The sequence below is a fragment of the Bubalus bubalis genome, chromosome 4 (genome assembly GCF_019923935.1).
Source record: "Bubalus bubalis isolate 160015118507 breed Murrah chromosome 4, NDDB_SH_1, whole genome shotgun sequence".
Lineage (NCBI taxonomy): Eukaryota > Metazoa > Chordata > Mammalia > Artiodactyla > Bovidae > Bubalus > Bubalus bubalis.
Genome location: NC_059160.1, coordinates 147,228,199 through 147,253,244, shown reverse-complemented (window position 1 = coordinate 147,253,244; position 25,046 = coordinate 147,228,199). Strand labels below are relative to the sequence as shown.

General features: G+C 51.0%; 1 protein-coding gene and 1 long non-coding RNA gene across 22 annotated transcripts in view; one reads left to right on the top strand and one right to left on the bottom strand.

Moving 5' to 3' along the window:
• Positions 1-304: 304 nt before the first annotated feature.
• CHST3 (carbohydrate sulfotransferase 3) overlaps positions 305-25,046 on the bottom strand; it is a 38,611-nt gene continuing 13,869 nt past the window's right edge. For 2 of the 19 annotated variants that reach the window (XM_006062998.4, XM_006063004.4), the window contains exons 2-7: positions 20,062-20,215; positions 18,952-19,206; positions 18,592-18,663; positions 18,299-18,465; positions 7,958-8,179; positions 305-6,476 (exon numbers count right to left, since the gene is read on the bottom strand). In XM_006062998.4, coding sequence (XP_006063060.1) covers positions 5,177-6,476; positions 7,958-8,097 — 1,440 coding nt within the window. In that variant the 5' untranslated portion in view covers positions 8,098-8,179; positions 18,299-18,465; positions 18,592-18,663; positions 18,952-19,206; positions 20,062-20,215 and the 3' untranslated portion in view covers positions 305-5,176. The other 17 variants (XM_006063009.4, XM_044942237.2, XM_006063002.4 and 14 more) reach the window with 16 other exon arrangements.
• LOC102392882 overlaps positions 6,438-25,046 on the top strand; it is a 43,050-nt gene continuing 24,441 nt past the window's right edge. For 2 of the 3 annotated variants that reach the window (XR_003109071.3, XR_006550845.2), the window contains exons 1-3: positions 6,438-6,593; positions 11,177-11,251; positions 12,559-12,665. This is a non-coding gene — a long non-coding RNA (uncharacterized LOC102392882). Of the gene's footprint in view, positions 6,594-11,176; positions 11,252-12,558; positions 12,666-17,278; positions 17,474-25,046 lie in introns of those variants that run through there. The other variant, XR_006550846.2, reaches the window with a different exon arrangement.

The window sequence follows — 25,046 nt, the reverse complement described above, 5'->3', positions numbered from 1 at the left end:
TGCAGCCAACTCCAAACTGTTATTGCCAGCTCTGCCATTCTGGTAACATAAAGAACATCCACCTTCACACAGGCCCTGCACGTATCCCTACTTCCCGTGCCTCTCACCTCTCAGGAACAGGGAGCAGTTTCTGTGAGTTGCTTCATGCTGGAAGCTACCCCTTTCCTATGGCTACTAATTTTTTTTTGGTTAATTTTTATTTCCCCCAACACCACTTTATTGAGATATAATTGACGTATAAGTTTTCCTGTTAATTTTTACAACCTAATTGCTGCTGAGAATAAATACAGAGGACAGAGACACATTTCAGATTCTGCTTGTTGCGTGTTTTCATTTTTAATTAAATAATTCACATTCTGTTCTGCAAAGCAGATCCTGACTGGCAGTAGCCACCAGCTTTTTGAAGGCAACCCCTGTATTTTCAGGAGACTGTAGCCACGGCAAGAACATTGATGGCAAGGGGGCTGGGAGCAACAGGGCCAAGCAGGCTGAGCTACATGCTACACATACAGACGTGTGGACACATATGTACATACCAGGCCACCTATGGCCAGGAAGGGGGTATCCTGTACTACGTGGCCATGAAATATGACATAAGGCCAAGGTCTTGGCAAAAAGAGTTTGCAGGATCCAGGAGGGAGCAGGTGAATCAGGCAGATTTGGCCTAGAAAGTACAGATGAAATGGAGACTTTAGGGGGTGCCCCGTTCAAGCCCAACGTTAGAAGAAGCAAGAAACATAGGTCATTTTATTTGACAAATAAATACAAATAAAATACCTGGTCCACAATATGGGCTAGGCCCTGAAGACGGCACCACGTAATCTTGGAAACGCATAACTAATTAGTCCCCCATGCACAGTATGGAATGACAAAGGTCACAAGACCCTAGGATCTTGAAGTTCTTAAGACATCTGCAGTTGCTAATTCTGCTTCATCCTTTTGAGGTAAAGAGCAGCTTCCACTCTTCCTGAAACCATGGTAGTTGAAAGACCACGTGGCTGCATTCAGGAAACCTTGGGCCTCCTCCCTCCCTTTCTAACTGGACCATGTCCTAGGACTCTTTCAGGCAAACCCATCAACTTTGGATCTCAGAGGATACCTCTTCTTTAAATGTGAGCAGACTGACAAGACCCGCTTTTTCTTGGATCTCATCAGTCTGCACAAATTTAAAGGCGTATCCTCTGCAGGCATCTGTTCCCCCCATCCCCTCCCTGCCTCAGGGACACAGCCATCCAGTCTTCTGCCCCCGTCCTTCATAATCCAGGGCCTCTTAAGGGACAGGCCCCACAGTCAGTTAACACAGGCCCAGGGCTGGAAGAGATCTTCAGGGTTAGGACCAGAGCATTGGATGCTTACACCTCCTGTCTGCTGATTGGCTAAGCATACATCTTCTGGGACACGGATTCCCTGGAGCTCATCTGGAGAGCAGAGGTGGAAAGATGTCATTGCAATGGGTTCGGTGGGACTTTTGCTCTTAAGGGTTTGGTCAGCAGCTGTCCCATCAGACCAGATTCTGGCACAGCTCCCGGGCTGAGGGTGCTGGCAGACAAACATTTTGTTTTTCTGTTTTTATTTTCAAGTGAGTGCATCACATAAACAGACAAAGGGCTAGAATTTGCTCGTGTCTCTCCACCTTAGTGATAACTTGGTGATAACCCATAGGAGCTGTGCTACAGAGCCCTGCACATCTGCACTTCTTCCCTCTCTATGGGACTCAGGAATCCTGCCCCCTCCCAAATCCTGCTCCCATAGCCCTTTCCCCATGTCCTCATCCACTCCAAGATTTATAAACAAGGTCCAGAGGAAAAGCCAGGAATGGGTAGCAGGGGTGACGCCCTGAGGGTGCTGGACACTGCCCTGTCTCACCAAGGCCTGGAATGTTCTGAGCTATTTTTATAGGCTGGGCTAAAGAGGTCTTCATGAAGAAGAAGAAAATGAGTAAACGCTCATTGCTGAATGAGCCTCTTGTTCTGGAGGAGCTGGTGGCTGGCAGAGGTGAGGCCTCAACACTCCCTGTCTCCAGGCAGGTGGGTGTTGCAGAGGGGAAGGCTCCAGTGTGAAGGGGGAGCACAGCGGGAACAGAAAAACAAACCAGGGCTGGCATTGCTGGAAAACGAGGCACTGCCTCTCAGCTGGACCACTCTCCCTAACCCAGCTCCCTGCTGATAACACCTCATGTGGGTCTCCAATCAGGTCCCAAGGAGTATAAAGTCAGTAATCACCCCACCCTGTCCTCCCTAAAACCCCAAGGGTTCCCAGAGCGTTGCTGAGCCCAAGGCAACACTCAGGTGAGTTGTGTCTTATTTCAGACACGTGGGCAAAGGTAGTAATGCAGAAAGGGTCTTACTGTCATATCTTCAAATCAACAAGAGGGAAAAGCCCAAGCTAAAAAAATACCCGGCAGCTGTCATGACTCCCATGCTCTCAGCTTTGTCCTCTGGTGTATTTTGAATTGTCTTGGAGTGTCCTTGTATACATGAAGTGAATGGCTTCTATTATTGTTGTCTTTCTTGATTTGGGTTCAGCTTTGAGTCCCTGCAAATAATAAAATATTTTTCCATCTCTTCTTTTTCACAAAATAAATAAATTAAGTCAACCTGCAGTGTACAAATTGTCAATGTCCTGAGAAGTCCCAAAGGTCCATTCTCCACACAGTCCTCAGGATTCAGGGGTAGAGGCCTTAGCCCCAAAGGCATAGGAAGGAAAGAAGTAAGGAAGGAAAGAAGTCTGCTATCCACACTAGGAGAGCCCCAGGACCCAGGAAGGGTGCTGGACAGAGGTGTCTGCCCCCCACCACCCCAAGTAAGGGATAGTGGAGGGAGCAGGGCAGGGGCTGGGGAAGAACGGCCAGCACTTCTGGGCCTGCCAGAACCATCCTGGCACCACTCTGCGCTAGGATCAAGTTTTCAGAGCTAGAGTACCTTTGGACCCCAAATTAGAGCCAGTTCCCTGCACAGTTTATGCTTGGACTATAAAACCTAGAGATTTCCTTGATCGGTTGAATCCACGGTGATGGAGACCCAGGGCACTGATTGTAATGGATCCCGCAAGATGGCCACTGTCCTCACCTTTTCAAAGGCTGGCTTTCCACCAGGATGCACCCCTCTCTTCCCTAGAGCAACCCCAGCTGGACTCAGATCTTGTATTTCCCTGCTGTCCATAATACTTGAAACAAAACTCAGCCCTCCAGGCTTGATAATGGGATAGATCTGATACAGAGGTTGTCCAGGAAATCAGAAACAGCCCTTAGTGAACTTCTGATTCTTCCTGCAAGTTCTCAGGGGGTATTGAGTTCTACTCCCTGGTTTGGGGTGAGAGTGGGGAAAGGCTTCTGCTTTGGGGACATTTGGTGCTTGGTCATAGGCCCCTGATCCCCCAGGAAATGTTAGGGCTTGGGAGAGATTTTCAAATCTGGCCTCTTCTTGAGGAGGGGGTGAGGACTGCTAATTTATGCTGCCTTGGACACTCAGCAAAGAACACTGGTGATTTCTGAGATCTGTTCCACATGAGTTCAAACAGGAAAGCCCGTGGGGCACTGTGGGCTGCCATGTGGCCATCTAGGCTCTGATCCTTCTGGAGGAAGTTTCCTTCTCCTAATCCTCTGGCTCCAGCAGGATCTAAAATGCTCCCCACTGATCCTCCCAGCCCCGCTCAAGGCCACAATGCTTCCAAGCAGCACTCCTGCAGAAACAAACCTGAAAATATAGCCACAAGAGACCAAACCATAAATAACTTAAAACACTCAGATCATCCCATGTTGAGCAACACTCTTCCCAGAGCCCTAAAGGAGGAATTCCAGACACCAACCACACAACCATGACAACCAACCATGTGGCTGACCTCGGTCTACTGTCTTCTCAGGGGAGGGGCTATCCTGATGTGACTTTTCCCCCAAGAGCTCTCTATACTTCCATTTGGGCCCTGCCCCACAGAGGCCTGGCTGGAAATGACAGGACTCCTGAGCTGCCTTTTGTCTCCAGGGACCACAAATGCTCCTGCCACTCAGGCCTGAAGTAGCTTTCAAACACGGACATGCTCTTGGGGAGTCAACTCAGCTGGGACGGGGCCTTCAGGCTGCCATCACACGGGGGTCAGACAAGCCAGTTTAAAACATGCTGCCTACTAGCAGCAAGGACAGGAGGGAAGTAGCCATGAGAATCTAAGGCGGGCAGAGGCCATGCACTTGCAGTTCTGTACCCATCATCCAGCCTCAGACTTACATGGGGAATAGGGTCATGGTTCATGACCATATGCCACTCCCCCATCCTCCTGCATGCTGCAAGCTAATTCATTTGTCCTGTCCGACTCTTTGCAACCGGTGGACTTTGGCCTGCCAGGTCCCTTTGTCCATGGGATTTTCCAGGCAAGAACACTGGAGTGGGTTGTCATGCCCTCCTCCAGGGGATCTTCCAGACCCAGGGATCCAACCGAAATCTCTTATGTCTCTTGCATGGACAGGCGGGTTCTTTACCACTAGTGCCACGTGGGAAGTCCCTCCCTCGTGCTCTAATAACTCTGAAAAGCTTTTTTTCTGTATGTATGTGTGCATGTATTTCTGTTTTTCTGTGTGTGGGGTGTGAATGTAGGTATGTGTCTTTATATGTATATTTTGTCGCTCTATATAGAGCTGATTTCACCTCTCCCCAGTGACCCACTCAAATGCTACACTGGATTATGAAGAAATTCAGAAACTGAAAGGTTCACACTGAGTAAAGCAGGGGGTCTGACTGTGACTAGCTCGTGTCGGAACCCCTTCCGGTTGTAAATATTTGTAGACCCTTGCCCACTAGGTCTACAGGCCATCTATGTGTGTTTCATGTATGTTTCTGTGTGTGTGTGTGACAGAGAGAAAGAGGGAGAGACAGGGAGAGGAGAGAAAGAATTGTGAACAGGCCCGGGCCTGCCTGGGTCTGCTCAGGAGACGACAGTCCCTTAGGTCTGGGTTTGACAGCCCTCAAAAGGGCCGGCCACCGTCCTGTTCTCAGCGGAAGCCCCGGGCCCACAGCTGCAGGGGAAGCGAGCTGGCTGGGGGCCTACTTCTACAGCGCAGGCGCGGCTTACGCCCGATGCGTCTTCCAGCCCACGCCCTGCGGCGGCGCCGCAGACTCCCCGCGGGCCTGGGTGAGGCAGGCAGAGCGGGACTTTCAACAGCAGGGGTGCTGGCACCCCGGGCCCCCTACGTGACCCAGAAGGTGCCGCGCTCCTCCAGCAGGCTGACGGAGCGGTTGGAGAGCGAGGCGGCATCCTGCACCGGCTTGTAGCCGAAGAGGCGCATGGCCGGGCCGCAGGCGGCCTGCACCACCTGCGCCAGCTTGAAGGGCATGCTGAAGCGCCACTTCTCAAACTGTTCCGAGGAGTTCTTCTGCGTGGAGTAGATGCCATCGTGGGCCGCCTGGGTGTTCTTCTGGATCCAGTCCTCCACCTGCGGAGTTAGGGGGATGCCTGCAAAGCGATACATCTCCTGGGCCTTCTGCAGCGGCCGGAGGGCCACGTCCTCGTAGCGCACCAGCATGTAGCGGCCCCGCAGCCAAGCCGGCTGCCTCAGGCCCAACTCGGCGGATAGGCGGATGCTCTCACAGTTGCCCTTCAGCCGCAGCACCTCCTCCTCCCTCAGCTGGTCCTGTCCCTTGGCCAGCCACTTCTTCCAGGTCTCGTACTTGTCCGCGAAGGCCACCATGCGGGAGGCCAGCACAGCGCGGGGGTCGCGCACCAGCTGGATGACGCGCAGGTCGAGACGGGGGTCCTCGGCCAGCGGCTGGAGGAACTCCAGTTGCCTGATGCGGACGGCCTTGATGGCCATATGCTCCTTGCGGCGGCAGGCTTCAGCGGCCAGCGTCATGTTGAGAGGGCCACAGCGGCGGTTCTTGCAGGGATACTTCTCGAAGACCTTCTTGACGAGGGGTGTGCAGACGGGGTCCTCGCAGAGGGAGCGGCTGGAGCCCCGGCGGAACACGAACTGGGTCAGGTGGTCCTCGGGCGCCGGGATGATGAAGTGCTCCAGGATGTACAGGTCGCACAGGAAAAGCTGCTTGAGCACGTCGCGGTAGACCAGGGCCGAGCCCGCAGCGTTGGCGCCACCCTGCTCGAAGGTCACCGTGCGCTCGATGTGCCACAGCGGCTCGAAGAGGTAGAAGATATTGCCCTGCTGATTGAAGAACTCACCCACAAACGAGGAACCGGTGCGAGTCGTGGCCATGAGGAGCACGTGGCGCCGGGGCGGGGCCTCGGCGGGTGGGCGGGGTTCCAGCTGCTCCCACTCCTCTTCCGCCTCCAGCATCTGCTCCTCCTCGGCCTCCTCTGCTGGCTCCATGCCCAGCTGCAGACTGAGGTTTCGCAGGCGGCTCTGCAGCTGCAGGAAGGCCGAATCCAGCTCACTCAGGGACAAGAGGGATGCGTTCTCGGCCAAGACCAGGGCTGGGTCTGTGCTATTGGCATCTACCAGGGATTGGGGGATCTGCTTCAGCTTGTCTGAGACCCTGTGAGAGCAAAGGGATACCGGGATCAGTGATTGACTGGGGACTCTATCCCCTGTGCCACCCTAAGGAGCGTCCCAGGATGACCACCCAGAAGCTGACTTTGAGGCAAGGATTTGAGTAAGTAGTTTATCTGGGACATGATCACAGGAGGAACGGGTAGTGACTTGAGACGAGGAGGAAAATAGCTGTGGCCAAATTGCTCTGCCAGGGGAACCCCAGGTGACAGTGTAGACAGAGCACACCTCAGGATTCCCTCACCCAGGGGGTGTGAAACTGCCAGGTGGCCTTGGCTGAGGGCTTCTCCCAGAGGTATTTACTCCCCAGGACTTCTGGCTTGCCAGTGTGCAGGTGGAGAGTTGCAGGAGCTTGCAGCAGGACCCAGTAGGCACTGACTGGAATAGTCCATGCTGAGGAACCCAGGTAGGGCACCAGCATAATGCCGACTACCCAGCTGAATTCCTAATCTGCCGATCTTGGTTGATGCTTTTGTGCAAGGGTTGTGCCTGAGAGAGAAGGTCTATAAATCTTTCTATGTATAGCAGGCTCACTAACAGGACCACTGCACACAGTGGTACACTCCCAACTCTATGCATCCTCCATGTAGCCTATGAGAGTGCACACCCCTGGAGTTGAGCAGTACACAGCCTGGGCAGCTGAACATGGCAGCCCTGCTGACCAGAGTATCTGTACCAGAACCCTGCCTCATAGTCATCCATGACTTTATTTGGTTACGCCAGATCTTAGTTAAGGCATGTGGATCTTTAGTTGCAGCATGATGGATCTAGTTTCCTGACCAGGAATAGAACCTCAGAGCCCCTGCACTGGGAGAAGAGAGTCTTAATCACTGGACCAGCAGGGAAATCCCTCATCCATGACTTTGGATTAGTATAGGAAATATGCTGTTAGTGTGAGGTATCATCCTAGGCCAGGAAGTTAACTAATAATAATAGCAACAGCCAGTAAGCACAGGATACCAAACTGTGTGTTAGACATTGGGCTAAATGCTTTTACATTTTATTTAATCTTTACAACAAAGCAGGCCCCATCGCTAGCCACATTTTAGAAGAGGAACTTAAGGCAGAAAAGTGAAATGATTTATCTAAGCTGTCACAGCTAGAAAGGGCCAGAATCATGGGAATTCCCTGGCAATCCAGCAGTTAGGACTCTGTGCTTCCACTGCAGGGGGCATGGGTTCCATCCCTGGTCAGGGAACTAAGATCCTGAAAGCTGCATGCTGTGGCCAAAAAAAAAAAAGGGGGGTCAGAATCAGGATTCCAACTCAGGATGCCTGAGTCCAGAGTCCAAGTCTCACTGCTGTGCGGTAATGAGGACGTGGATATGACCTGCCTGGGCACAGGAGGGGCTTGGTGATGGCTGGCTGAAGGACTGCCTTTCTTGGTCCACAGAGAGTGCCCCGCAGCCACCTCTCTGCCCCCACCCATCCCACCTGGATAAGGAAGACTTGTGCTTGCATCCCTCACCTTGATATGATTTTATTTTCCTTTTCAATGAAGACAAAAACCACCACCACAAAAGCCAGGAAAAGGGCGTATTTGCTCCTCATTCTCAGGCTGTGCAGAAAATGTCGGCAGTCCTGGGGCAAAGAGAGTCCTTTCTCCATGGGGCAGGGTGGGGCCGTGGGCACTCAGCTCAGGGGCACCACTCAGGACCTGGCTCGTCCTTCTCGTGGGGGACACCGGGTCCTGTGGAGAGATGGGCAGTCAGGACACCCTCGTCTATAGTTGAGAACAAATAGGAGCTTTTCCACCAGATGTTTGGGGACCCCAGCCCTGTTTAGCAGCCAGAACTCCAGACCCACTCTCCCAATGGACTGTGCCCCAGAAACTTGAAATCAGGTCATTTAAAATGTTAACGAACCTGCTGATTCATCCATGTCACTTCCATCAATTTATGCTTTGACCTCACGAGTCAAAGGCAAAAGTACAAAAAGAACACTCCTTGCAGTATATGTGTTTGCAATAGCAAAAGAGTACAAACATCTAAATAAAAAAATGATGATGCAAACAATGGATTATTATGCAGCCACAAAGAATGAGATACTAATGCTGATATGAATAATCTACTATATATAGTTATATATAATGTAGATGTTATAATAGATAAGCAAGCTGCAGACATAGTCTGCATATAGGATAGGGTTTCTTAGCACTATTGACATTTTTTGAAATTAGCTTTTATTGGGGTACAGTTGACTTAGAATGTTAATTTCTGCTGTACAGCAAAGTGAATCAGTTATACATATATCCACTTTTTTAAGATTCTTTTTCCATATAATCTCCTTATTAGTTATCTGTTTTATAGATAGTAGTGTGTATATCGGAGAAGGCAATGGCACCCCACTCCAGTACTCTTGCCTGGAAAATCCCATGGATGGAGGGGCCTGGTAGGCTGTAGTCCATGGAGTCGCTAAGAGTCAGACACGGCTGAGCGACTTCCCTTTCACTTTTCACTTTCATGCATTGGAGAAGGAAATGGCAACCCACTCCAGTGTTCTTGCCTGGAGAATCCCAGGGACGGGGGAGCCTGGTGAGATGCCGTCTATGGGGTCACACAGAGTCGGACACGACTGAAGCGACTTAGCAGCAGCAGCAGCAGCAGCAGCAGTGTGTATATGTCAATCCCAATCTCTGAATTTATCCCTCCCCCTCTTTCACCCTTGGTAACAATAAGTTTGTTTTCTACATCTGTGACTCTGTGCTTTGTAAGTAAGTTCATTTGTACTATTTTTTTAGATTGCATGTATAAGCTGTATTAGATGATATTTGTCATTCTCTGTCTGACTTCACTCAGTATGATAACCTCCAGGTCCATCTATGTTGCTGCAAATGGCATTATTTTGTTCTTTTTTATGTCAGCACTGTTGACATTTTGGATCAGATAATTCTTCGTTGTGGGGGCTGTCCTGTACATTGTAGGATGTTTAGTGGCATCCTTGGCCTCTACTCATTAGATACCAGTAGAGTGTCCTCTGCTCAGCTGTGACAATCAGAAATGTCTCCAGACACTGACAGATTGGTGAGGGGGAGTGGGTAGGGAGGGGTGGGGCGGTGTAAAATCATCCCAAGTTGAGAACCTCTGATGCAGTATGAAAAAAAATTAAGGGAGAGAAAAATATAAATGCTAGATACAAGTGGACTGTGACGGCAGGGAGACACGAGGCCAGTAACAGGAGCGGGTAGGTCAGGAGAGAAGGGTGAGGTGAGTCTCAGCATTTACTGCGTAGCATTGTGCACCATTAGAAACTTTACCATGTGGATGCATAAATGTTTTAAAATTAACTAAAGGTTTTCCACCATACCATGTGAATTTTAGCAAAATCCTTCATACAGCCTTGGCCTTCAGGTCTCAGCTTTGTGGGGCAGCTTCCTCCTGGGTAGGTTAGGGCCCCCTTGGCCCCACTGCATTATGACCTGAGACTGTCGTAAAGCACACCCACTTGAAATGACTTGTTCAGTGCTGACCATCTCTTTGTGGAGGGCAGGCAGTTGTCTGGGCCCCTTATTATCCCTTAGTACTGGGCCAGGCACACAGGAGACACTCATGCATGGCTGCTAAATGACAGAATGGTTAAAGGAATAAATGACTCCTAACTGAAACTGTATATATTTTTTAAAGCCAGAGCAAATACACCGTGGCCCAGTGCAGCCTGAATCACCATTGCTTTCATTTATCCTCACTATCAAACACATACCTGTACCCCAAGCCCCCAGATTCCAACACAACCCCCTCTTCCGAAAGTCTCTCCGTTTCTCCACAAGGACTCTAATCCATGGAAGACAGTCTGCTACAAGTTTAGAAAAGTGTTATTGTGACCTTGTGCATCCAGGAGCATCCTTCTTTCTGGGAAAGATGAATTTTTTTCCAAGCTGATATTGACACTGAGGAGTGGGAGGGCTGAAAGGAGGGCCCCCAGGCTGCAGCTTCATCATACAATGGAAGTGGTTTTAGGGACAACCAGAAAATCTACCCTCTGGGGAAAGCAGTGAGACTGGGGTTCTGCTTATGAGAAGACAGATGTGTACCCTGGCAGCCAAAGTGGAGGGCCTCAGCTGTGCAGGGCAGAGCGAGCGGTGGGGGGGCGGGGGGGGGGCGGCAGTGGGCAGCTCACCCTGGCCTTTGGCCAGGGTGCTTTGGGAGTATAGGTGGGTGGACATGAGCCAGAAGGGAAGAGGGCTGCAAGGCCAGTTCAAGGGTAACTGAATATCCCTGCCTCTTCCTAATTCTTCTGGGCCATTTCCCATGCACTTATTAAATATCTCCTGAGCACCTACTATGTGCCAGTCTAGGCACTGTATCCCACAGCAGGGAACAAGCAGACCCCACCCATGCCCTCATGGGACTTATACTCTGGTTGAAAGAGCCAACTAGAAGGATATGAGTTGATGAAATTTGTTGAAATTTATAAAGCTACTACTCTGTGCCTAGTAGCATGCCAAGGACTTGATTTGTATTTCCTCATCCCACAAAAGCCCTGTTAGATAGTGACCCATTTTACAGATGAGAAAACTGAGGTTGAGAGAGATTAAATAATTTGCCCAAGTTTCCTCTAGCAACAGCCTGATTGCCGCTCCCAAATCTAAGTCATTCCAGCCTCTCGATGTTCCACAGTGACACCCCCTGCCGCACAGCACGTATGATTGGACTTTGCAGTTGATGGCGTGTCTGTCTCTCATTCCTAGACTTCAAGTTCTCTGAAGTCCAGACCAGCATCTAGAACAACACCTGCCATGTACCCACTGCCCAGCAAGTTCCTGGTAAGTCAGCTCACTGAAGCTGCTGACCGGCAGGCAGTCAGCATGTGTTTGCAGAACTCTGGGCAGGGCTGTGTTCCTCACTCACCCAGTGTAGCCTGTGGTGTGTGAGGCCGCCTGTCCTGCTAGGAGGGTGAGACCCAGTGCTGAGTGCAGAGCACAAAGGATTGAAATATTGGCTTTCTTCCCTCTAGGCTCTCAGCGGAAAGGGCCGGGATCTGATGATGTGAGGGAAGCAAAGGAGCTAGGACCAGAAGTCCTGGGTTTTTGTTCTTCCCGCTTGTCTAACATGCTGTGTGACATCGTATAAGAGACTTGACCTCTCTGGGCCTCAGTTTCTTTACTGGTAGCATGAAAAGGGTGGTTCCTGCTGAATAATGTTGCTCTGAGGAGCAGTATCTGGTACATGGAGAGGGAGAAAATGTAGGCATGGGGCACAGGGAGTTGTGTTGGCTGTCCTCTCTCTTCTGGGTCATACATCTTTGGTACAGTTTACAAAGTTGACTGTGTGGATGACAAAGATCCTGAACCTTCTCCTCTCTTCCCTTCCAGGAAGTGTTTCTATTTTTGACTTGCTGTCCCAGCCCCCTTAGCCCCTGAATAATAGAGTTCCTGAGAACCTTGCTGACATTGCCCTAAAAGGAAGACACGAGGGTGAAAACTCCCTCCAAATGAAATCCCAGGCAGGCTGTTGGCTCCTTGGCCCTGGTCCAGGCAGGCTGCCCCTAGGGTTAGCTTTGGAAGGCCAGCAGGCAAATGGGCAGTCAGGAGAGGGTGGTTTAGAGATCCCCAGACCCAGGAGGTAGCAGAGGGTCACAGATGCCAGGTCACAGGGTCATGGGGGATGGCTGAGATGGGCATCATGCACGTGGCCTGCAGGAGGCCCTTTGCAAGAAGTGTGTCTGTGATATCTGAGACACTGGACAAACCCTCCCTAGAGCTGTGGTGCCCCCCTTGCTTAGCTCATGGGAAGAATGAAAAATCTCTTCCTTTTCTTGGCAGATGCCATCTCTGGGGGAGTACTCGATACCTTTCTTCCCCCCAAACCCAGCAGTAACGCAATAGCTAAAGGAAAAGGGGGTATCCCCCTGCTGGGATGCCAGCAGAGGTCACACTGCCAGGGCAGCAGGGCCAGTGGTGGAGAAGGCCAGGGGCACATGCCGGCTCAGCCTTGCCTGAATGCAGGGGAGCGGGGTGGCTGTCCTGGGCCCAGTTAAACTCAGGACTCAGCTCAGAGGTCCCCTCCCCTGGAGTCCCTCCCTGCCCGCTGACCTAATGTGGACTGTCTCCCTTCTCCCTATCCCTTTTAGCACCTTGCTTGCTCCCTTCTTGGATGGAAATGTGCTTGTTTACTGCCTGTTTCAGCCACTGGCGTGTGAGCTCCGTCTGTATCCCTGCTCCGTGTGCACCAGGCACAGTAAGTACCTCTGTAGAATGAATCGTTGAATGCTTTTTCCAAAGAATTTAGCCCACTGTGAGATGCTCAGTCATTCTAAGTTGATGGAAAATACAAAGAGAAAGAAGAAAAAGCCACTGTTCCCTATCTGAGCGAAGCAGGTCTATGCCATGGCCTGCGCTGCACGTGTGCACTGAGTATTGCTGATGTTCAGTCTCTCAGGCGCGTCCTACTCTTTGTAACGCTATGGACTGTAGACTGCCAGGCTCCACTGTCCATGGGGTTTCCCAGGCAAGGATACTAGTGGGCTGTGCACTGAGTGCCCCCCAAACAGGGACTGAGTGGATACTACATGCGTATACTACCGGAGTGTGCTACAAGCGTGTACTGTGGGCCAGCCTTTGTGCTTGGGGCTTCACATATGTCAGTCTCGAATTGTCATGACAATCTGGGATACCCTTTTGAGGATAAAGAACCTCGGCCTGTGGCTTTCAGTTCCAAGTCTCCCCAGCTACGTGGTAGTAGCAGGGAGGGCAGAAAACAGCGGAGGCAGCCCAGGCAACCCCAGTGAGGGAGCCCTGGAAAGAAAGCAGGCGGTGATCTGAGGCCCTACACTCCAGGCACTGGCTTCCCTACCCTGCTCTCCCCTCGGGGCCCTTTCTGCTCAGGCCTCCCTCGTGACCTGGCAACGGGCCCTCGGCAGAGAACAGTTTTGTACTTGGATGGCTTCCTCCCGTGGAGGAGGTGGGATCCCAGACTCTGCTGTGAATGCTGCTCTGATAAGGGACGGGCCCTGCCAGACATTGCATCAGGCAGCAAAGCTCCACTCCCCTCGCTTGGCTCGCTCTAGGCCAAGAGCACAGTGGGGATCAGGGCCTCCGCTGTGGCAGGCGCCGCTTACAGCCTTTCCGCCGGCAGGAGGAGGAGCTGCCTGGGCCGAGGAAGGCCAGGGGCTGAGATGGAGGAGGGTCCTGGGCAGAGACGGGAGCAGTGAAGCCCATTGTGGGGAAACTCTGAACCTACTCATGAGCTGCAGCCCTGGGGGCCGGGAGGTGCCCCGACCATGCCAGGTGCCCAGACACCTAGGAGGGGAGACCTTGGGAGGGCTTCCATGAGTGGCTCTAGATCCCCTTGAGTGGAGGCAGGGGGCAGGGCCAGGAGAAGGAGCACACATGCTCAGAGGTGATCTCTGCTGGGAGGATGCAGGAGTCCATCCAGTGGCCTGTCCAGATGAGGTTCTGTTTCATGTAGGGATATCCAGAGATGGATATCCAACTTAGTGGGCTGTCCAACTTAGTGTCTGACAGGAGAGTAAATGCCCAAGTGCCATTACATGAACCAGGGATGGAAGGAAGAAGAGAAGGCATGAGAGAACGAGGAAGTAGATGGGGGCCTGGCTGAGGGATGCTCCCTCAGCCTGGGGGTGTCATTCCTCCCCAAACCCCTCCTGTTCCGGGACTCCAGCTTCCTCTCCTAAAAACAAACCATCTAAAACTTCCTTATGGGCACATGTCCAGCCTCAGCCAAGACAGAGCCAGAGTAGACGCTCCCAAGTTGGAGGTGTGTATCATCTGAGCAGCAGTGGACATCTAAGAGCTTATGAGAAGCCATGGGCCAGAGCCACGGGATGGACCAGAAGGCTGAGGGCTAGCCTGGTGCGGTGGTGGGCGTGGGGGTTGCCACAGACTCTCAGGGAGCCATCTCTGGCAGGGACAGACCCCCGTGGCCCCTCAGCCCTGTTTTCCTGTGTGAGGATGTGGGGGAGAGTGCTCTCTACCCTCATTTGACACAGACACTTCAACAGGGCCTGCTCAGCTGTGTGAGAAACACATTTTGTGCAAAACACTGACAGCTGCATGGATACAGGGCCCCAGAGAATAGTCCCCACCCCTCCTATCAGCAAAGGTATTTCCTACGTCTCGCACGCCAGCCCTGGGCCAGGTCAGCGCCGAACCACTGCTCTAGGCTTTCTAGCCCTTGCCCAGTCAGGGGCTGCAGCAGAGGCTGGTGTCCAGGATGCCCACAGCTGTGCGGCCGGGCAGCCAGGTGAAGAGTCAGTTGGCTTGTTTGGAACCGACCTCAACGTGAGCCAAGACTCATGGCCCAGGATGTGCACCCAGCCTTGGGAGTCCAACGTGTGAGAAGCGCCTTGAGTGTCTCAACAGACGGGGCTGGCTGAGGCAGTGCACTGGCCCAGTGGAAGCAAGCCGTGCGGGGGTTAAACACGCTGATGCACAGCTGCAAAGATGGAATATTGAGGGATGGTTCTTTTCATTTTCTACCTTTTTGTATTTGACTTTTTGACAACCATACATATACCAATTTAATTAAAAAATTTAAAAATCTAATCTGAAGCTTAAAAAGAGAAATGTAAAGTTACTTTGGAAATGGTGTGGGAAGTGCACTGAAGGAAGGAAGGACTGGAGGCTGGGAGACCAGGCTGTCCCTTTTGCGCCGGTCCAGGAGAGAGGAGGTGGTCTGAGCAAGTGGGGAGAGTGTGGAGGAGAAGAGGGAGGGACACATGGGACCTTAAGGAAGTCAGTGTGGGGCTGTGACGTGCACAGCGTACATGAGCCTGAAGGACGGTGTGCTTATGAGGAGAAATAAGCCAGCCATGACAGGACACATCCCATATGATTCTGGTGGTAAAGAACCCGCCTGCCAATGAAGATGTAAGAGATGTAGGTTCAATCCCTGGGTAGGGAAGATCCCCTGGAGGAGAGCATGGCAACCCACTCCAGGATTTATGCCTAATCTCATGGACAGAGGGGCCTGGCAGGCAGGCTATGGTCCCAGGGTCACAAAGAGTCAGACACGACTGAAGCAACTTAGCCCGCACGCATGCACTTGAGGTGCCTAGAGGAGCCAAATCAGAGTGACAGAAAGGAGAAAGGTGGTTGCCTGACCCTGGGAGGTAGTGTTCAACGAGGACACACTGTCAATTTGGGAAAATGAAAAAGTTCTGGAGATAGACTGTGGTGAAGGCTGTACAACAACGTGAATGCACTTAATGCCTCGGAACTGTGCACTTAAAAACGGTTAAAATAATACATTTTATGGTATGTCTATTTTCCATAGGGGAAAAAAAGTGAATTCATAAACAATAGGCAGGGGAAGGAGGGCAGCGGAGGACTCCGGGAGGGTCCGTTGTTCATTCCTTGGACAGCAGCCCCGTATTGTGCTGTGCCCACAGCACCTGGCATGAGGCAGGGCTCATAATGTTTGTGAGGCGAATGAATTGATTCATAACTGTCTCTAAGAGTTGGCTGTGGTTTCTCGTAGTTTTTCTTCCCCCATGCTACATGCCAATGCAGGAGACGTGAGACTCAGGTTCGATTGATGGGTTGGGAAGATCCCCTGGAGGAGGGCATGGCAACCCACTCCAATATTCATGCCTGGAGAATGCCATGGACAGAGTAGCCTGGTGGGCTACAGTCCATAGGGTCGTACAGAGTTGGACAGACTGAAGCAACTTAGTGTGTGCGTGCACACACACACACACACACACATACATATAGAAAGGGAGAGAGAGAGACAGACAGACAAGACAGCCTGGAAAAGCCTGAACGAATCATACAGGGACTCTCTCCACACCTGTGGCTTCTCTTGACTTCTTTGCTTTTACATGTTGACCTTGATGCCCTGTGACCTTAGGAGAGGAACTTAAACTTGAGTGGTTTCACTGTTTGTCAATGGGACACTTAGAGCATCTATTGTACACCCAGTGGTCATGAGGAACCCAGTGAGAAGATGCTAGTGCAGTGCCTAACCCAAGCCCGAGTCATGATAAATGGTCCTACTTAGGAACCGCGCACCCTGTCTTTACAGGTGCAGCAGATTCTGTGGCTTGTGATTGGTGGTGAGTACTGGATTGATTGCAGTGGAGTGGGGTCTCAGTCTCCTACAAATACCAGGCTGAAGGAAAGTGATGACCTGACCACAGCTAGAACTGTCCCTCAGGCAGAGCCAATATCCTCTCATTTATGGACAGCATTTGGCCCTGGGCATCTTATCCTCACTGTCAGCCTCATCTGGGGATAAACGTGCTGACTTTCTCTGTCCCAGGTACTGTAGTCAGTCCCGAAGCAGCAGAGAAGCTGGAGAGAGACCCAGAAAGACAACAGGCAGAACCCTTAAGGACGCTCCCTCCCCAGCTTCCCTGTAGATCAGCGCTGCTCACAAATTCCACACGCCCCGCCTGGCCAGGAAGCTCTGAGTGTGCTGATGAGAGTGTGGCTGCAGAATGACAGGAGCCTGGGGTACAGGGGACCCCTGTGGAGGAGCCGGCTCCACTTTGGCTGCAGTGAACAGAGGCAGGAGGCCTCAGAGCTGTCAGGCTGGGGTCCAGTTGGATGCCAGTGGATTTTGCCCCCAGGACAAAAATCATGCTGTCGGCAGCAACTCAGGCCAGAGCCTTATACAAAGTAGCTTGACTTTCCAGCTCTCGTTGTACTTGCTTTCAGTGGTGCAAGTCTGAGAGGGTGTTTCTTTTGGAAAGGTCCAAGGGAAATCTGTCCTGTACCCTACCCCACCAATCAAGATAAACATGGCTCTTGCCCTAGAAGTGCAGAATGTCAGAACTGGAAAGGGCTTGGAGATTTTCTTACCTACCCTTCCTCATTTTTCATCTGTAGCCATTCAGGCTCAGAGAGGGGAAGTGCTTCACGAAGGCATGACTGGATAGTGACGATACTTGAACCACTACAAGGTCTCCTGTCTCCCAGGTTAGTGATGGCCCTGCCCAACTTGATCACCCTGACTCTCATAGCTTCGCCCATCAAGAACCTCCAGCACAGGGTTGTCAGATAAACAGTACACATTCCACTCCGCAGTCCTATGCCTGGGGCAGACATCACTGATCAGTCATTGTCTTCTTTTCAGCTGAGACTAGATGTAGCCTCACACGCCTTCTCAGTGCAGTGCCAATCCATTAGAGCTGGCGTGTGAGATAAAATCAGCTTGCCTTACCAACTTTATGGGATCCTTCCTGGCTACCAAACACAGTTCCTTACCACCTTTTGGTTTGCCATTCTGCCATCTGACATCACCCCCCAGTGCTAGCCAAGTTGCAAGCCTCCTCTTACACAAACCCTCCATCTGAACATGCCTTGTAGATCTATCCTCCAAACCTTTGATTTAGCACATAAAACCCTTTTGGGTTTCCCTGGTGGCTCAGTGGTAAAGAATCCACCCACCAATGCAGGAGATGCAGGTTAGATCCCTGGGTTGGGAAGATCCGCTGGAGAAGGAATACTAACTCCAGTATTCTTGCCTGGGAAATCCAATGGACAGAGGAGCCTGGTGGGCAACAGTCAATGGGGTCGCAAAGAGTGAGACATGACACAGCAGCTAAACAACAGTAACAATAAAACCCTTTACTGAACAAAAGCACATATTATAATTAATGGTGAGGTCACTAAGAATAGTTAAAGCATCAAATGGGGGAGCAAAAAGTACTTTTGAAAAGAACTGCAATGGATACAAGGTTCTTATGATTCCACCTTCCTCCCTCGCTTGGCTTGTGCTTTCATGAACGAGAGTGGAGGTAGAGTTACAGAGAGCCTAGGACACTGCACAGAACTGCTGCCAATCCATCCCACACCACGGCTGGCAAAGCTCTTCACACGGCTAATTTTATATTCTTACTCACATACCTTTATATGTTTTCATGAATAAGAGCCAAAACTTTAACAGTCTTAGGGCTTTCCTACAAAATGTTTCTTGGGTTTTGGGAAAACTTGGGCAAGTCCATAGGAGTGTGCCTTGAGTGTGAACATAATCTGCCATGGGTATTACAGCAGGGAAGGTTGAAGTCAGTTGCCTAAAGAAAGCATACAAGGGCAAATCAAAATGGGGCGTGGTCCATTAGATTGAAGAACAAAATGTTCTTTAATATTCTGTGTGGGTGAAATTCTGGGCAAACAACTGGCAGAGACTTGGTACTCACCAGGTACCCACATGCTCTTTGCCTTCCCCAGCCCCTCTTGCAATTAGGTTGGGCCAGTGACCAGGTTTTGACCTGTGGGGATGGAGATAGGTTAAAGTGATGTCAGTCACTTGAAGTCCTGGTCCTTAAATTGATCCCAGACACCCCCCGGGTCCTGTCTTCTCTTGCTATGGCAAGACTGGAGGCCACATGTTCCAACTGGCTTACTGCAAGGTGGAAGCAACCCAGATCCTGAGCTGCTGCTCAGGAGCCACCCTGCCTGCATCAGATGGGATGCAAGTACAAAATGAGCCTTTTTGTACCGCTGAGCCACCATGACAGGATTTCTGAGATGACTGGAAGAGAAAAAACTCTCAGTACCTAGGCCCAGGATCCTCTTCCTGCTTTCTCCCACTGACTGACCTTCCTAAGGAGACTTCGAACCTTTCTGCACCTGGAGACTGTCCATGCAAGGGACAGATGGAGAGAGGGGAATTTCTTTTGCTGCCTGGTTTTTTCCCCCAGTCCTGCTGTCTTCAATGCAGGGGACACAGAATTTGGATCCTCCAGGGTAGTCCTCAGTCCCACAGTTTCCTCCAAGCTCCTTGCTGTTAACAGCAGGAAGGGACTTTATTCCTAGCAAAAACAACAACAGAAAAATCAGAAACCCAGCCTCTTCTCTTTTTCACCAGGGAGTTGTGCCTGCCCTCCCAGCACCAGCTCTGTGGGGGAGGAAGGGGCAGGAGAGAGGGCAGCCCCGGGGTCTTAGCCCACACTGACTACTGCTATTGTCTGGGCCGCTCCATGGCTGCCAAGGAGCCCATCTGTATCCAGCCCCTCCTGGAAAGGAGAGGCGGAGGCTGAGGGTGGGGAGAGAGGTCCAGGCTATCGATAGCTAACTGCTCCGAGGACTAAACACAGGCCCCATACTTGCAACCAGACTTGGCTTGAGTGCCAGCTCTTCCATTTGACGATGATTTAGTCACTAAGTCATATCCAAGTCTTGCGACCCCACGGACTGTAGCCTGCCAGGCTCCTCTGTCCATGGGATTCTCCAGGCAAGAATACTGGAGTGGGTTGCCATTTCCTTCTCCATTTATTTAAGCTCTCCCATTTATTCTCTGGTAATTTTAGGCAAGGTATTTAATCACTCTGAGCCTGGGTCATCCCCACAGGGTTGTCATGAACATCAGCTAAGCTGGTGTGAGGCTCTGAAAATAGAGAGGACGGCACACAGGCTGGTTGTTATTACAGGCTTGCACCAGTGTGCGCCTGAGCCTGTCTGTGCTGACTGCACCCCGCTGGTCCACCCTCTGCGTGTACATCCCCCCCAGCTGGGCTGTAGGCTGCTGCAGGGGGTGGACACTGGCTGATTCCCTTCGCCTTTCCCTACAGAACCAGCCCAGAAAACCCTGGCCTGCTCTGGCTTTGCGGCTGCTGTTACTACTGGCCAAGCCTCTCCTTTGTAGCATGATTTGGAGGGATGCTTACCTAATGCATCAGGCCCCAGGCCTAGACACACCTGGACAGGACGGTTGCCAGTTTCAGGCTTCTCAGCTGGGAGGGCAAGTCAGTTGCAGTTCCTGGGCCAAGTCGATCAGTTGGAAGTGACTGCCTGGAGCGCCGCGTTTGAAAAGGTCGATCTCTGCAGGAAGAGAGTGTGGTGACTGCTTGGTGATATCTGCCGTGTCTAGAGGGGTAGCGTGCTGCTATGCATTTGCTGAATCTGCCTGAGCACTGCATTTTGGCCCTGACAGCATGTGAGAGTTATCTGGAGTTTCAGAAATTACTGAGGCCTGGGTCCCACCTCTAGAGATTACAATTGAGTTGGTCTGGGTATGGCTTGGGCATCAGTTGTTTAAAGCTCCCTAGGTGATGGAAGATTGAGAGCCACACCTTAGAGCACCCAGCTTCCTCTTAGGGAGCACCATCTCAGGGCATCTCAGCGGAGCCACTGCCCGGCGTGCACACTAGCTCAGCTGCAAGGCCAGACTGGCAGGGGAGTTGCTGACCGGGGCTCGATACTGGGTGAACATGCCAGTATTCTTGTTTTACTCAGGATACAGTGCTTGGGAAGCTTCTAGGTTAGTGTTTGAGTGTTCTGTTTAAAACCAGCTGCCCGATACCACGGCATCCTGCTCAGCTGTAAAATGGCACAACTTAAATGAATTTGGGGAGTATGAGTGAACAAAGCCAGTTTTAAAAGGTGACATACGGCATGATTTCTTTTCTATAACATTCTTGAAATGACATTATAAGAGATAACAACAGATTGCTATTTTTAGGAGTTTAAGAAGGGGTGGGGGTGGAAAGGAAGTGGGCACAACTATAATACAGGAACATGAGGGGTCCTTGTGGTGATGGAAATGTTCTGAACTTTGGCTGTATCAGCTTCAGTATCCTGGTTGTGATATTGCAGGAGTTTTTCACCATTGGGGGAAACCAGGTAAAGGGTTCAAGGGATCTCTGTATTATTTCTTAAAACTGCATGTGTGTCTGTAATTATCTCGAAACAAAAATGCAATTAAATAGAAAAAAAGAAAACTAGGTTTTGAGGAGATCTTTGTAAAATGCAGCGAGAGGTGAGAGCTAAGAATGAGCAGAAATGCATTTCCCGGGGCAGGAGCAGCATAGGAGTTGAGTCCGGTCGGGAACTCCAAGTTTGGCTTTTTGGAATAGCAGGAACTGGCTACTCTCCTGGGGTCTATTCATGTGCAGGGACAAGCTTGGGGGAGGAAGCCCATCCTCAAAATAGGGGAAAAAGAAAGAGGGGGACAGGTCTCTGGAGGGATGACAGGACATCTGAGCCCCCGTCAGGTGGAAGAGCTGGTGTGGATGAGGTGCTCAAACTGGGCTGTCGCATGGCTCAGGGGTCCCAGGGAGGCCTGAGTAGGAGCGTCAGGCCTGGTCCTGAGGCGAGGAGGTCTGGGCAGCATGTGAACTGCGCAGCACTCTCCTCAAGGGTTGGTGATACCTGGCGATCCTGGGTTATCTCTGAACCACTCATGGGCCTACCACGGGGCAGGGCAAGCGTCAGGATGTTTTCTGGCAATTCTGTAGCTCACAAGCAAGGAGGAGGAGGAGAAGGGTTTGAGTAACTAAGGTGGAGTGTTTGAAAACTGAATACATTTGGGAAAGTTCCTAGGGAGCCTCTGGCTGATAAATGCTGATAGTCAACCAGTAAATTCATTTCCTGAGTTCTTGCTTTGGGCCAAGCAAGGGAAGAGGCACTGGGAATAGAGGGGAGGAAGACAGTCTGTGCCCTAGGGGAGCTGAATCATAACAGAAGTTAATACTTCTAATGAAGCAGCTACTGTTCCAAGCACTTCACACACATGTATAAATTGAGTCTTCAGAACCATCCTGTGAAGAAGGTGCCCCAGTGCCTTCACAGATAACAGTCACAACTGCCCCCCTTCCCCCATTAAAGCACTCAGCTTGCACTCAGTTGTAAGCTAAAGCTGGGATTTGAACCCAGGAAGTCTGTCTCCGTAGTCCATGGACTCATCCACTGTGCTTTAGCACTGAGCGGGCAGATTTGGCCAAAAGGCAGCAGCTGTATGGCAGGGGGCAGATCAGAGTCCTGGCCAGGAACCGGTCTTCCAAGACCAATTGGTCCAAGACCAATACCAACTTGTGCAACTCTGAACAACTCCGGGACCTCTTTATGTCTCACACTCCTTCTCTAAGACACGCATGGCCCTAAACACAAGGCTGCTGGAGGGCCTTCGAAGAAATGTGCTTTGGAGGCACTAAGCCATTGCTGGCCTCCCATGAAATGGGAGCTTAGCGGCCACCCCAGACTGGCTGCAGGTGACAATGAGTAGAATGCTGCTCCTGGCCCCAGCCCTGTAGTTCCGCACTGCAGCTGGGCTGCTACAGGAGGGCCAGCTTCCAGAGACTGAGTGGGCTTGAAAGTCTGAGGCAGCATCATGAAATGCAGAAGGAAGAAGAGGATGGCACCTTGTGGGCACCATTCCTTCAGAACCAAGTTCAAGCTCTTCCACGTGGTGTTCCACCTGGAGATAACCTGGCCCACACTAGCTTTCCAGTTGGTCTCCGCACCTACCTCGCTGCAGCATCCACCCTGGCCAAATGTACCCACGACTAGCAAAGGACACAAAGACAGAATGTGGCAGAACTGAGATTTGAATCCATGTCTGGTTGGCTGCAAAGTAGGGGCTGTGTGGTGAGGTGGAGGGAGCGTGGATTAAGGGGTCAGATGCACCTGAGTTCTTCCTATTCCAGCTCTGCCTTTGTGACCCCAAGTGAGTGCCTCACATTTCTGTGCCTTGTCTATAAAATACGGTTAGTAATATCCTTGTATTAACACCTTATCACAAACTTCGTAGCTTAAAACAGCACATATTTATTATCTTGCAGTTCTGAATGTCAAGTCTAAGATCAGTTTCACTGGCCTAAAATCAACAGGCCTGTGCTCCTTCTGGAGTCTTGGGGAGACCTTCTTCCTTGCCTTTTCCCGCTCTTGTGGCTGCCTGTTTTCCATGGCTTGTGGGCCCCTTCATCTGCCTTCAAAGCCAGCAGTGACTGGTTGAGCTTTTCTTAATGCATTACTCAGGCCTCTTCTATAGTTAAATCTCCCTCTTATAAAGACCCTGCTGATTTTACTGGGCCCACTTGGATAATCCAGGATAATCTTCTTATCTCAAAATCCTTAATCACACTGTAAAGTCCCTTTTACTATGTGGAATAACATGTCCGCAGATGTGGGGATTCACATGTGGAGCTCTTGGGTGGGAGGCACATTATTCAGCCTCCCACAAGCAGGTGCTACATGAAACGGGTCACATCAAGTTAAATTCTCAGCGTGGTGTTTAACCGGTAGAAGACTGGTGATGTTTAATGTCAGCTGGGCACGAGAAGCACTTAGCTTTTACAAAATAGTGCCGGGGTTCACTCCTGAAAATTTGGGGTTGGGGAAAGTGTCTATACATTGGAATTTTTATAAGCTCCCTAGTGACTCTGTTGGGCAGCCAGGGTAGGGCTGATTATAGTAAGCGCTGAATTCATGTTAGCAGTTATTCTTATTCCCACAGCTACTTAGCTCCGAGCCTCAGTGCCCAGGAGCTGTTCAATAGACGTTTGTTGAATTAGACTGAAGTGAATCACTCCTGGGGCCCTAAGCTATCCCTGGGATAGCATGGGAGGGGTGAGAGGGCTTCTCACTGCTGCATCACAGGGCCTGAAGAATGAGGTTCTGTGGGCAGACAGAGGCCTCGGCCTCTGAATCAACCTCACACCCTGAAGTAGCTGCCTGGGGGGCTGGAGTCTCTCCTCCTCTCCGAAGTCCAGTCAAGGGGCCTAACCAGGCAGAATCCAGTCATCAACGGGCCATTGTTAATGGAACAGAGGGGGCTCTGTGCCCATTTAACACTTCTCTCCCTCACGAAGCTGCTCCCAGCTGAGGGCTGGCTTCTGGAGGACTGCGGGGCTGGGGAGGGGCCCCAAGGCTACGAAGAGAACGGGGGAGGATTCCAAGTGGGGGCTGAGCCCTCTGGTTGGAGAAGCAGAGGCAGCTTGGAACACAGGCCAGTCTCGTAAGTCAGCAGGGTGGAAAGTCTGGGCGCTGAAGCGGCCACTCAGGCCAGGAAGAGTTTCCCATTAAAGCTGGGGATCCAGGGACAATGAAACCCACCAGATCCCAATGGGAGCCAGGGGACAGCTTTCTCTGTGGGGTGGTCACACTTGACCTACCTCCTTCCCTTTCCAAAAACAGAAAAGTGAAATCCACACGGTAAATGGTGCCTTTCATTGCCTATAGAACAGTGTTTTCAAAAGGGCTGGGAGGGTTTTATGTTCTGTGGGCTTGGGATTAATAGGCAGGCAATTCAACCAGGGTTGGGTATAGGCGTCCTTTTGCTTAGCAGACCTTTTCTGTATTCAGGAGGGTGGATTTCAGGAGGATGGTGTTTAAGATCCCAAAGATAGTGCCTGATCAGTCTCCTCAAAAATGCCAGAGACCTACAGTTCTTGGGCTAGGCACCAGCAATTCTCATCTGCTGAATATAGCAAATTCTCTGATCGTTCCTGCCAAGAGAGTACATTGCTTTAAAACATATTCTAGGAGGGTGGGATCTCAAAGATGGGGACCTGGATCAGCAGCAGCACCTGGGAACTTGACAGAAATGCACATTCTTGCCGTGCCCAAACCATCTCAATCAGAATCTCTCAGGGGTGGGCAGAAGACTCTGTTTATCAAGCTCTGCAGGTGATTCTGATGCACGCTCAAATTTGAAAATCACAGTTATAGAGCCATACGAAACTTCAGGTTGTAGAGTCAGTTTGGTAGGTTGGACAAGCTTTTTTTTTTTTTTAAGAGCAGAACCATGGACGCAGAAAATACCAGAGTGTATTAAGGATCTGTAATAAGGATAAGCATGGGTCTCATAAGACTTTTGTTTCAGTGACATGTATGTGTCTCTGAGGTTTTGGTCCCAAAAGATCGAAAGCTATTG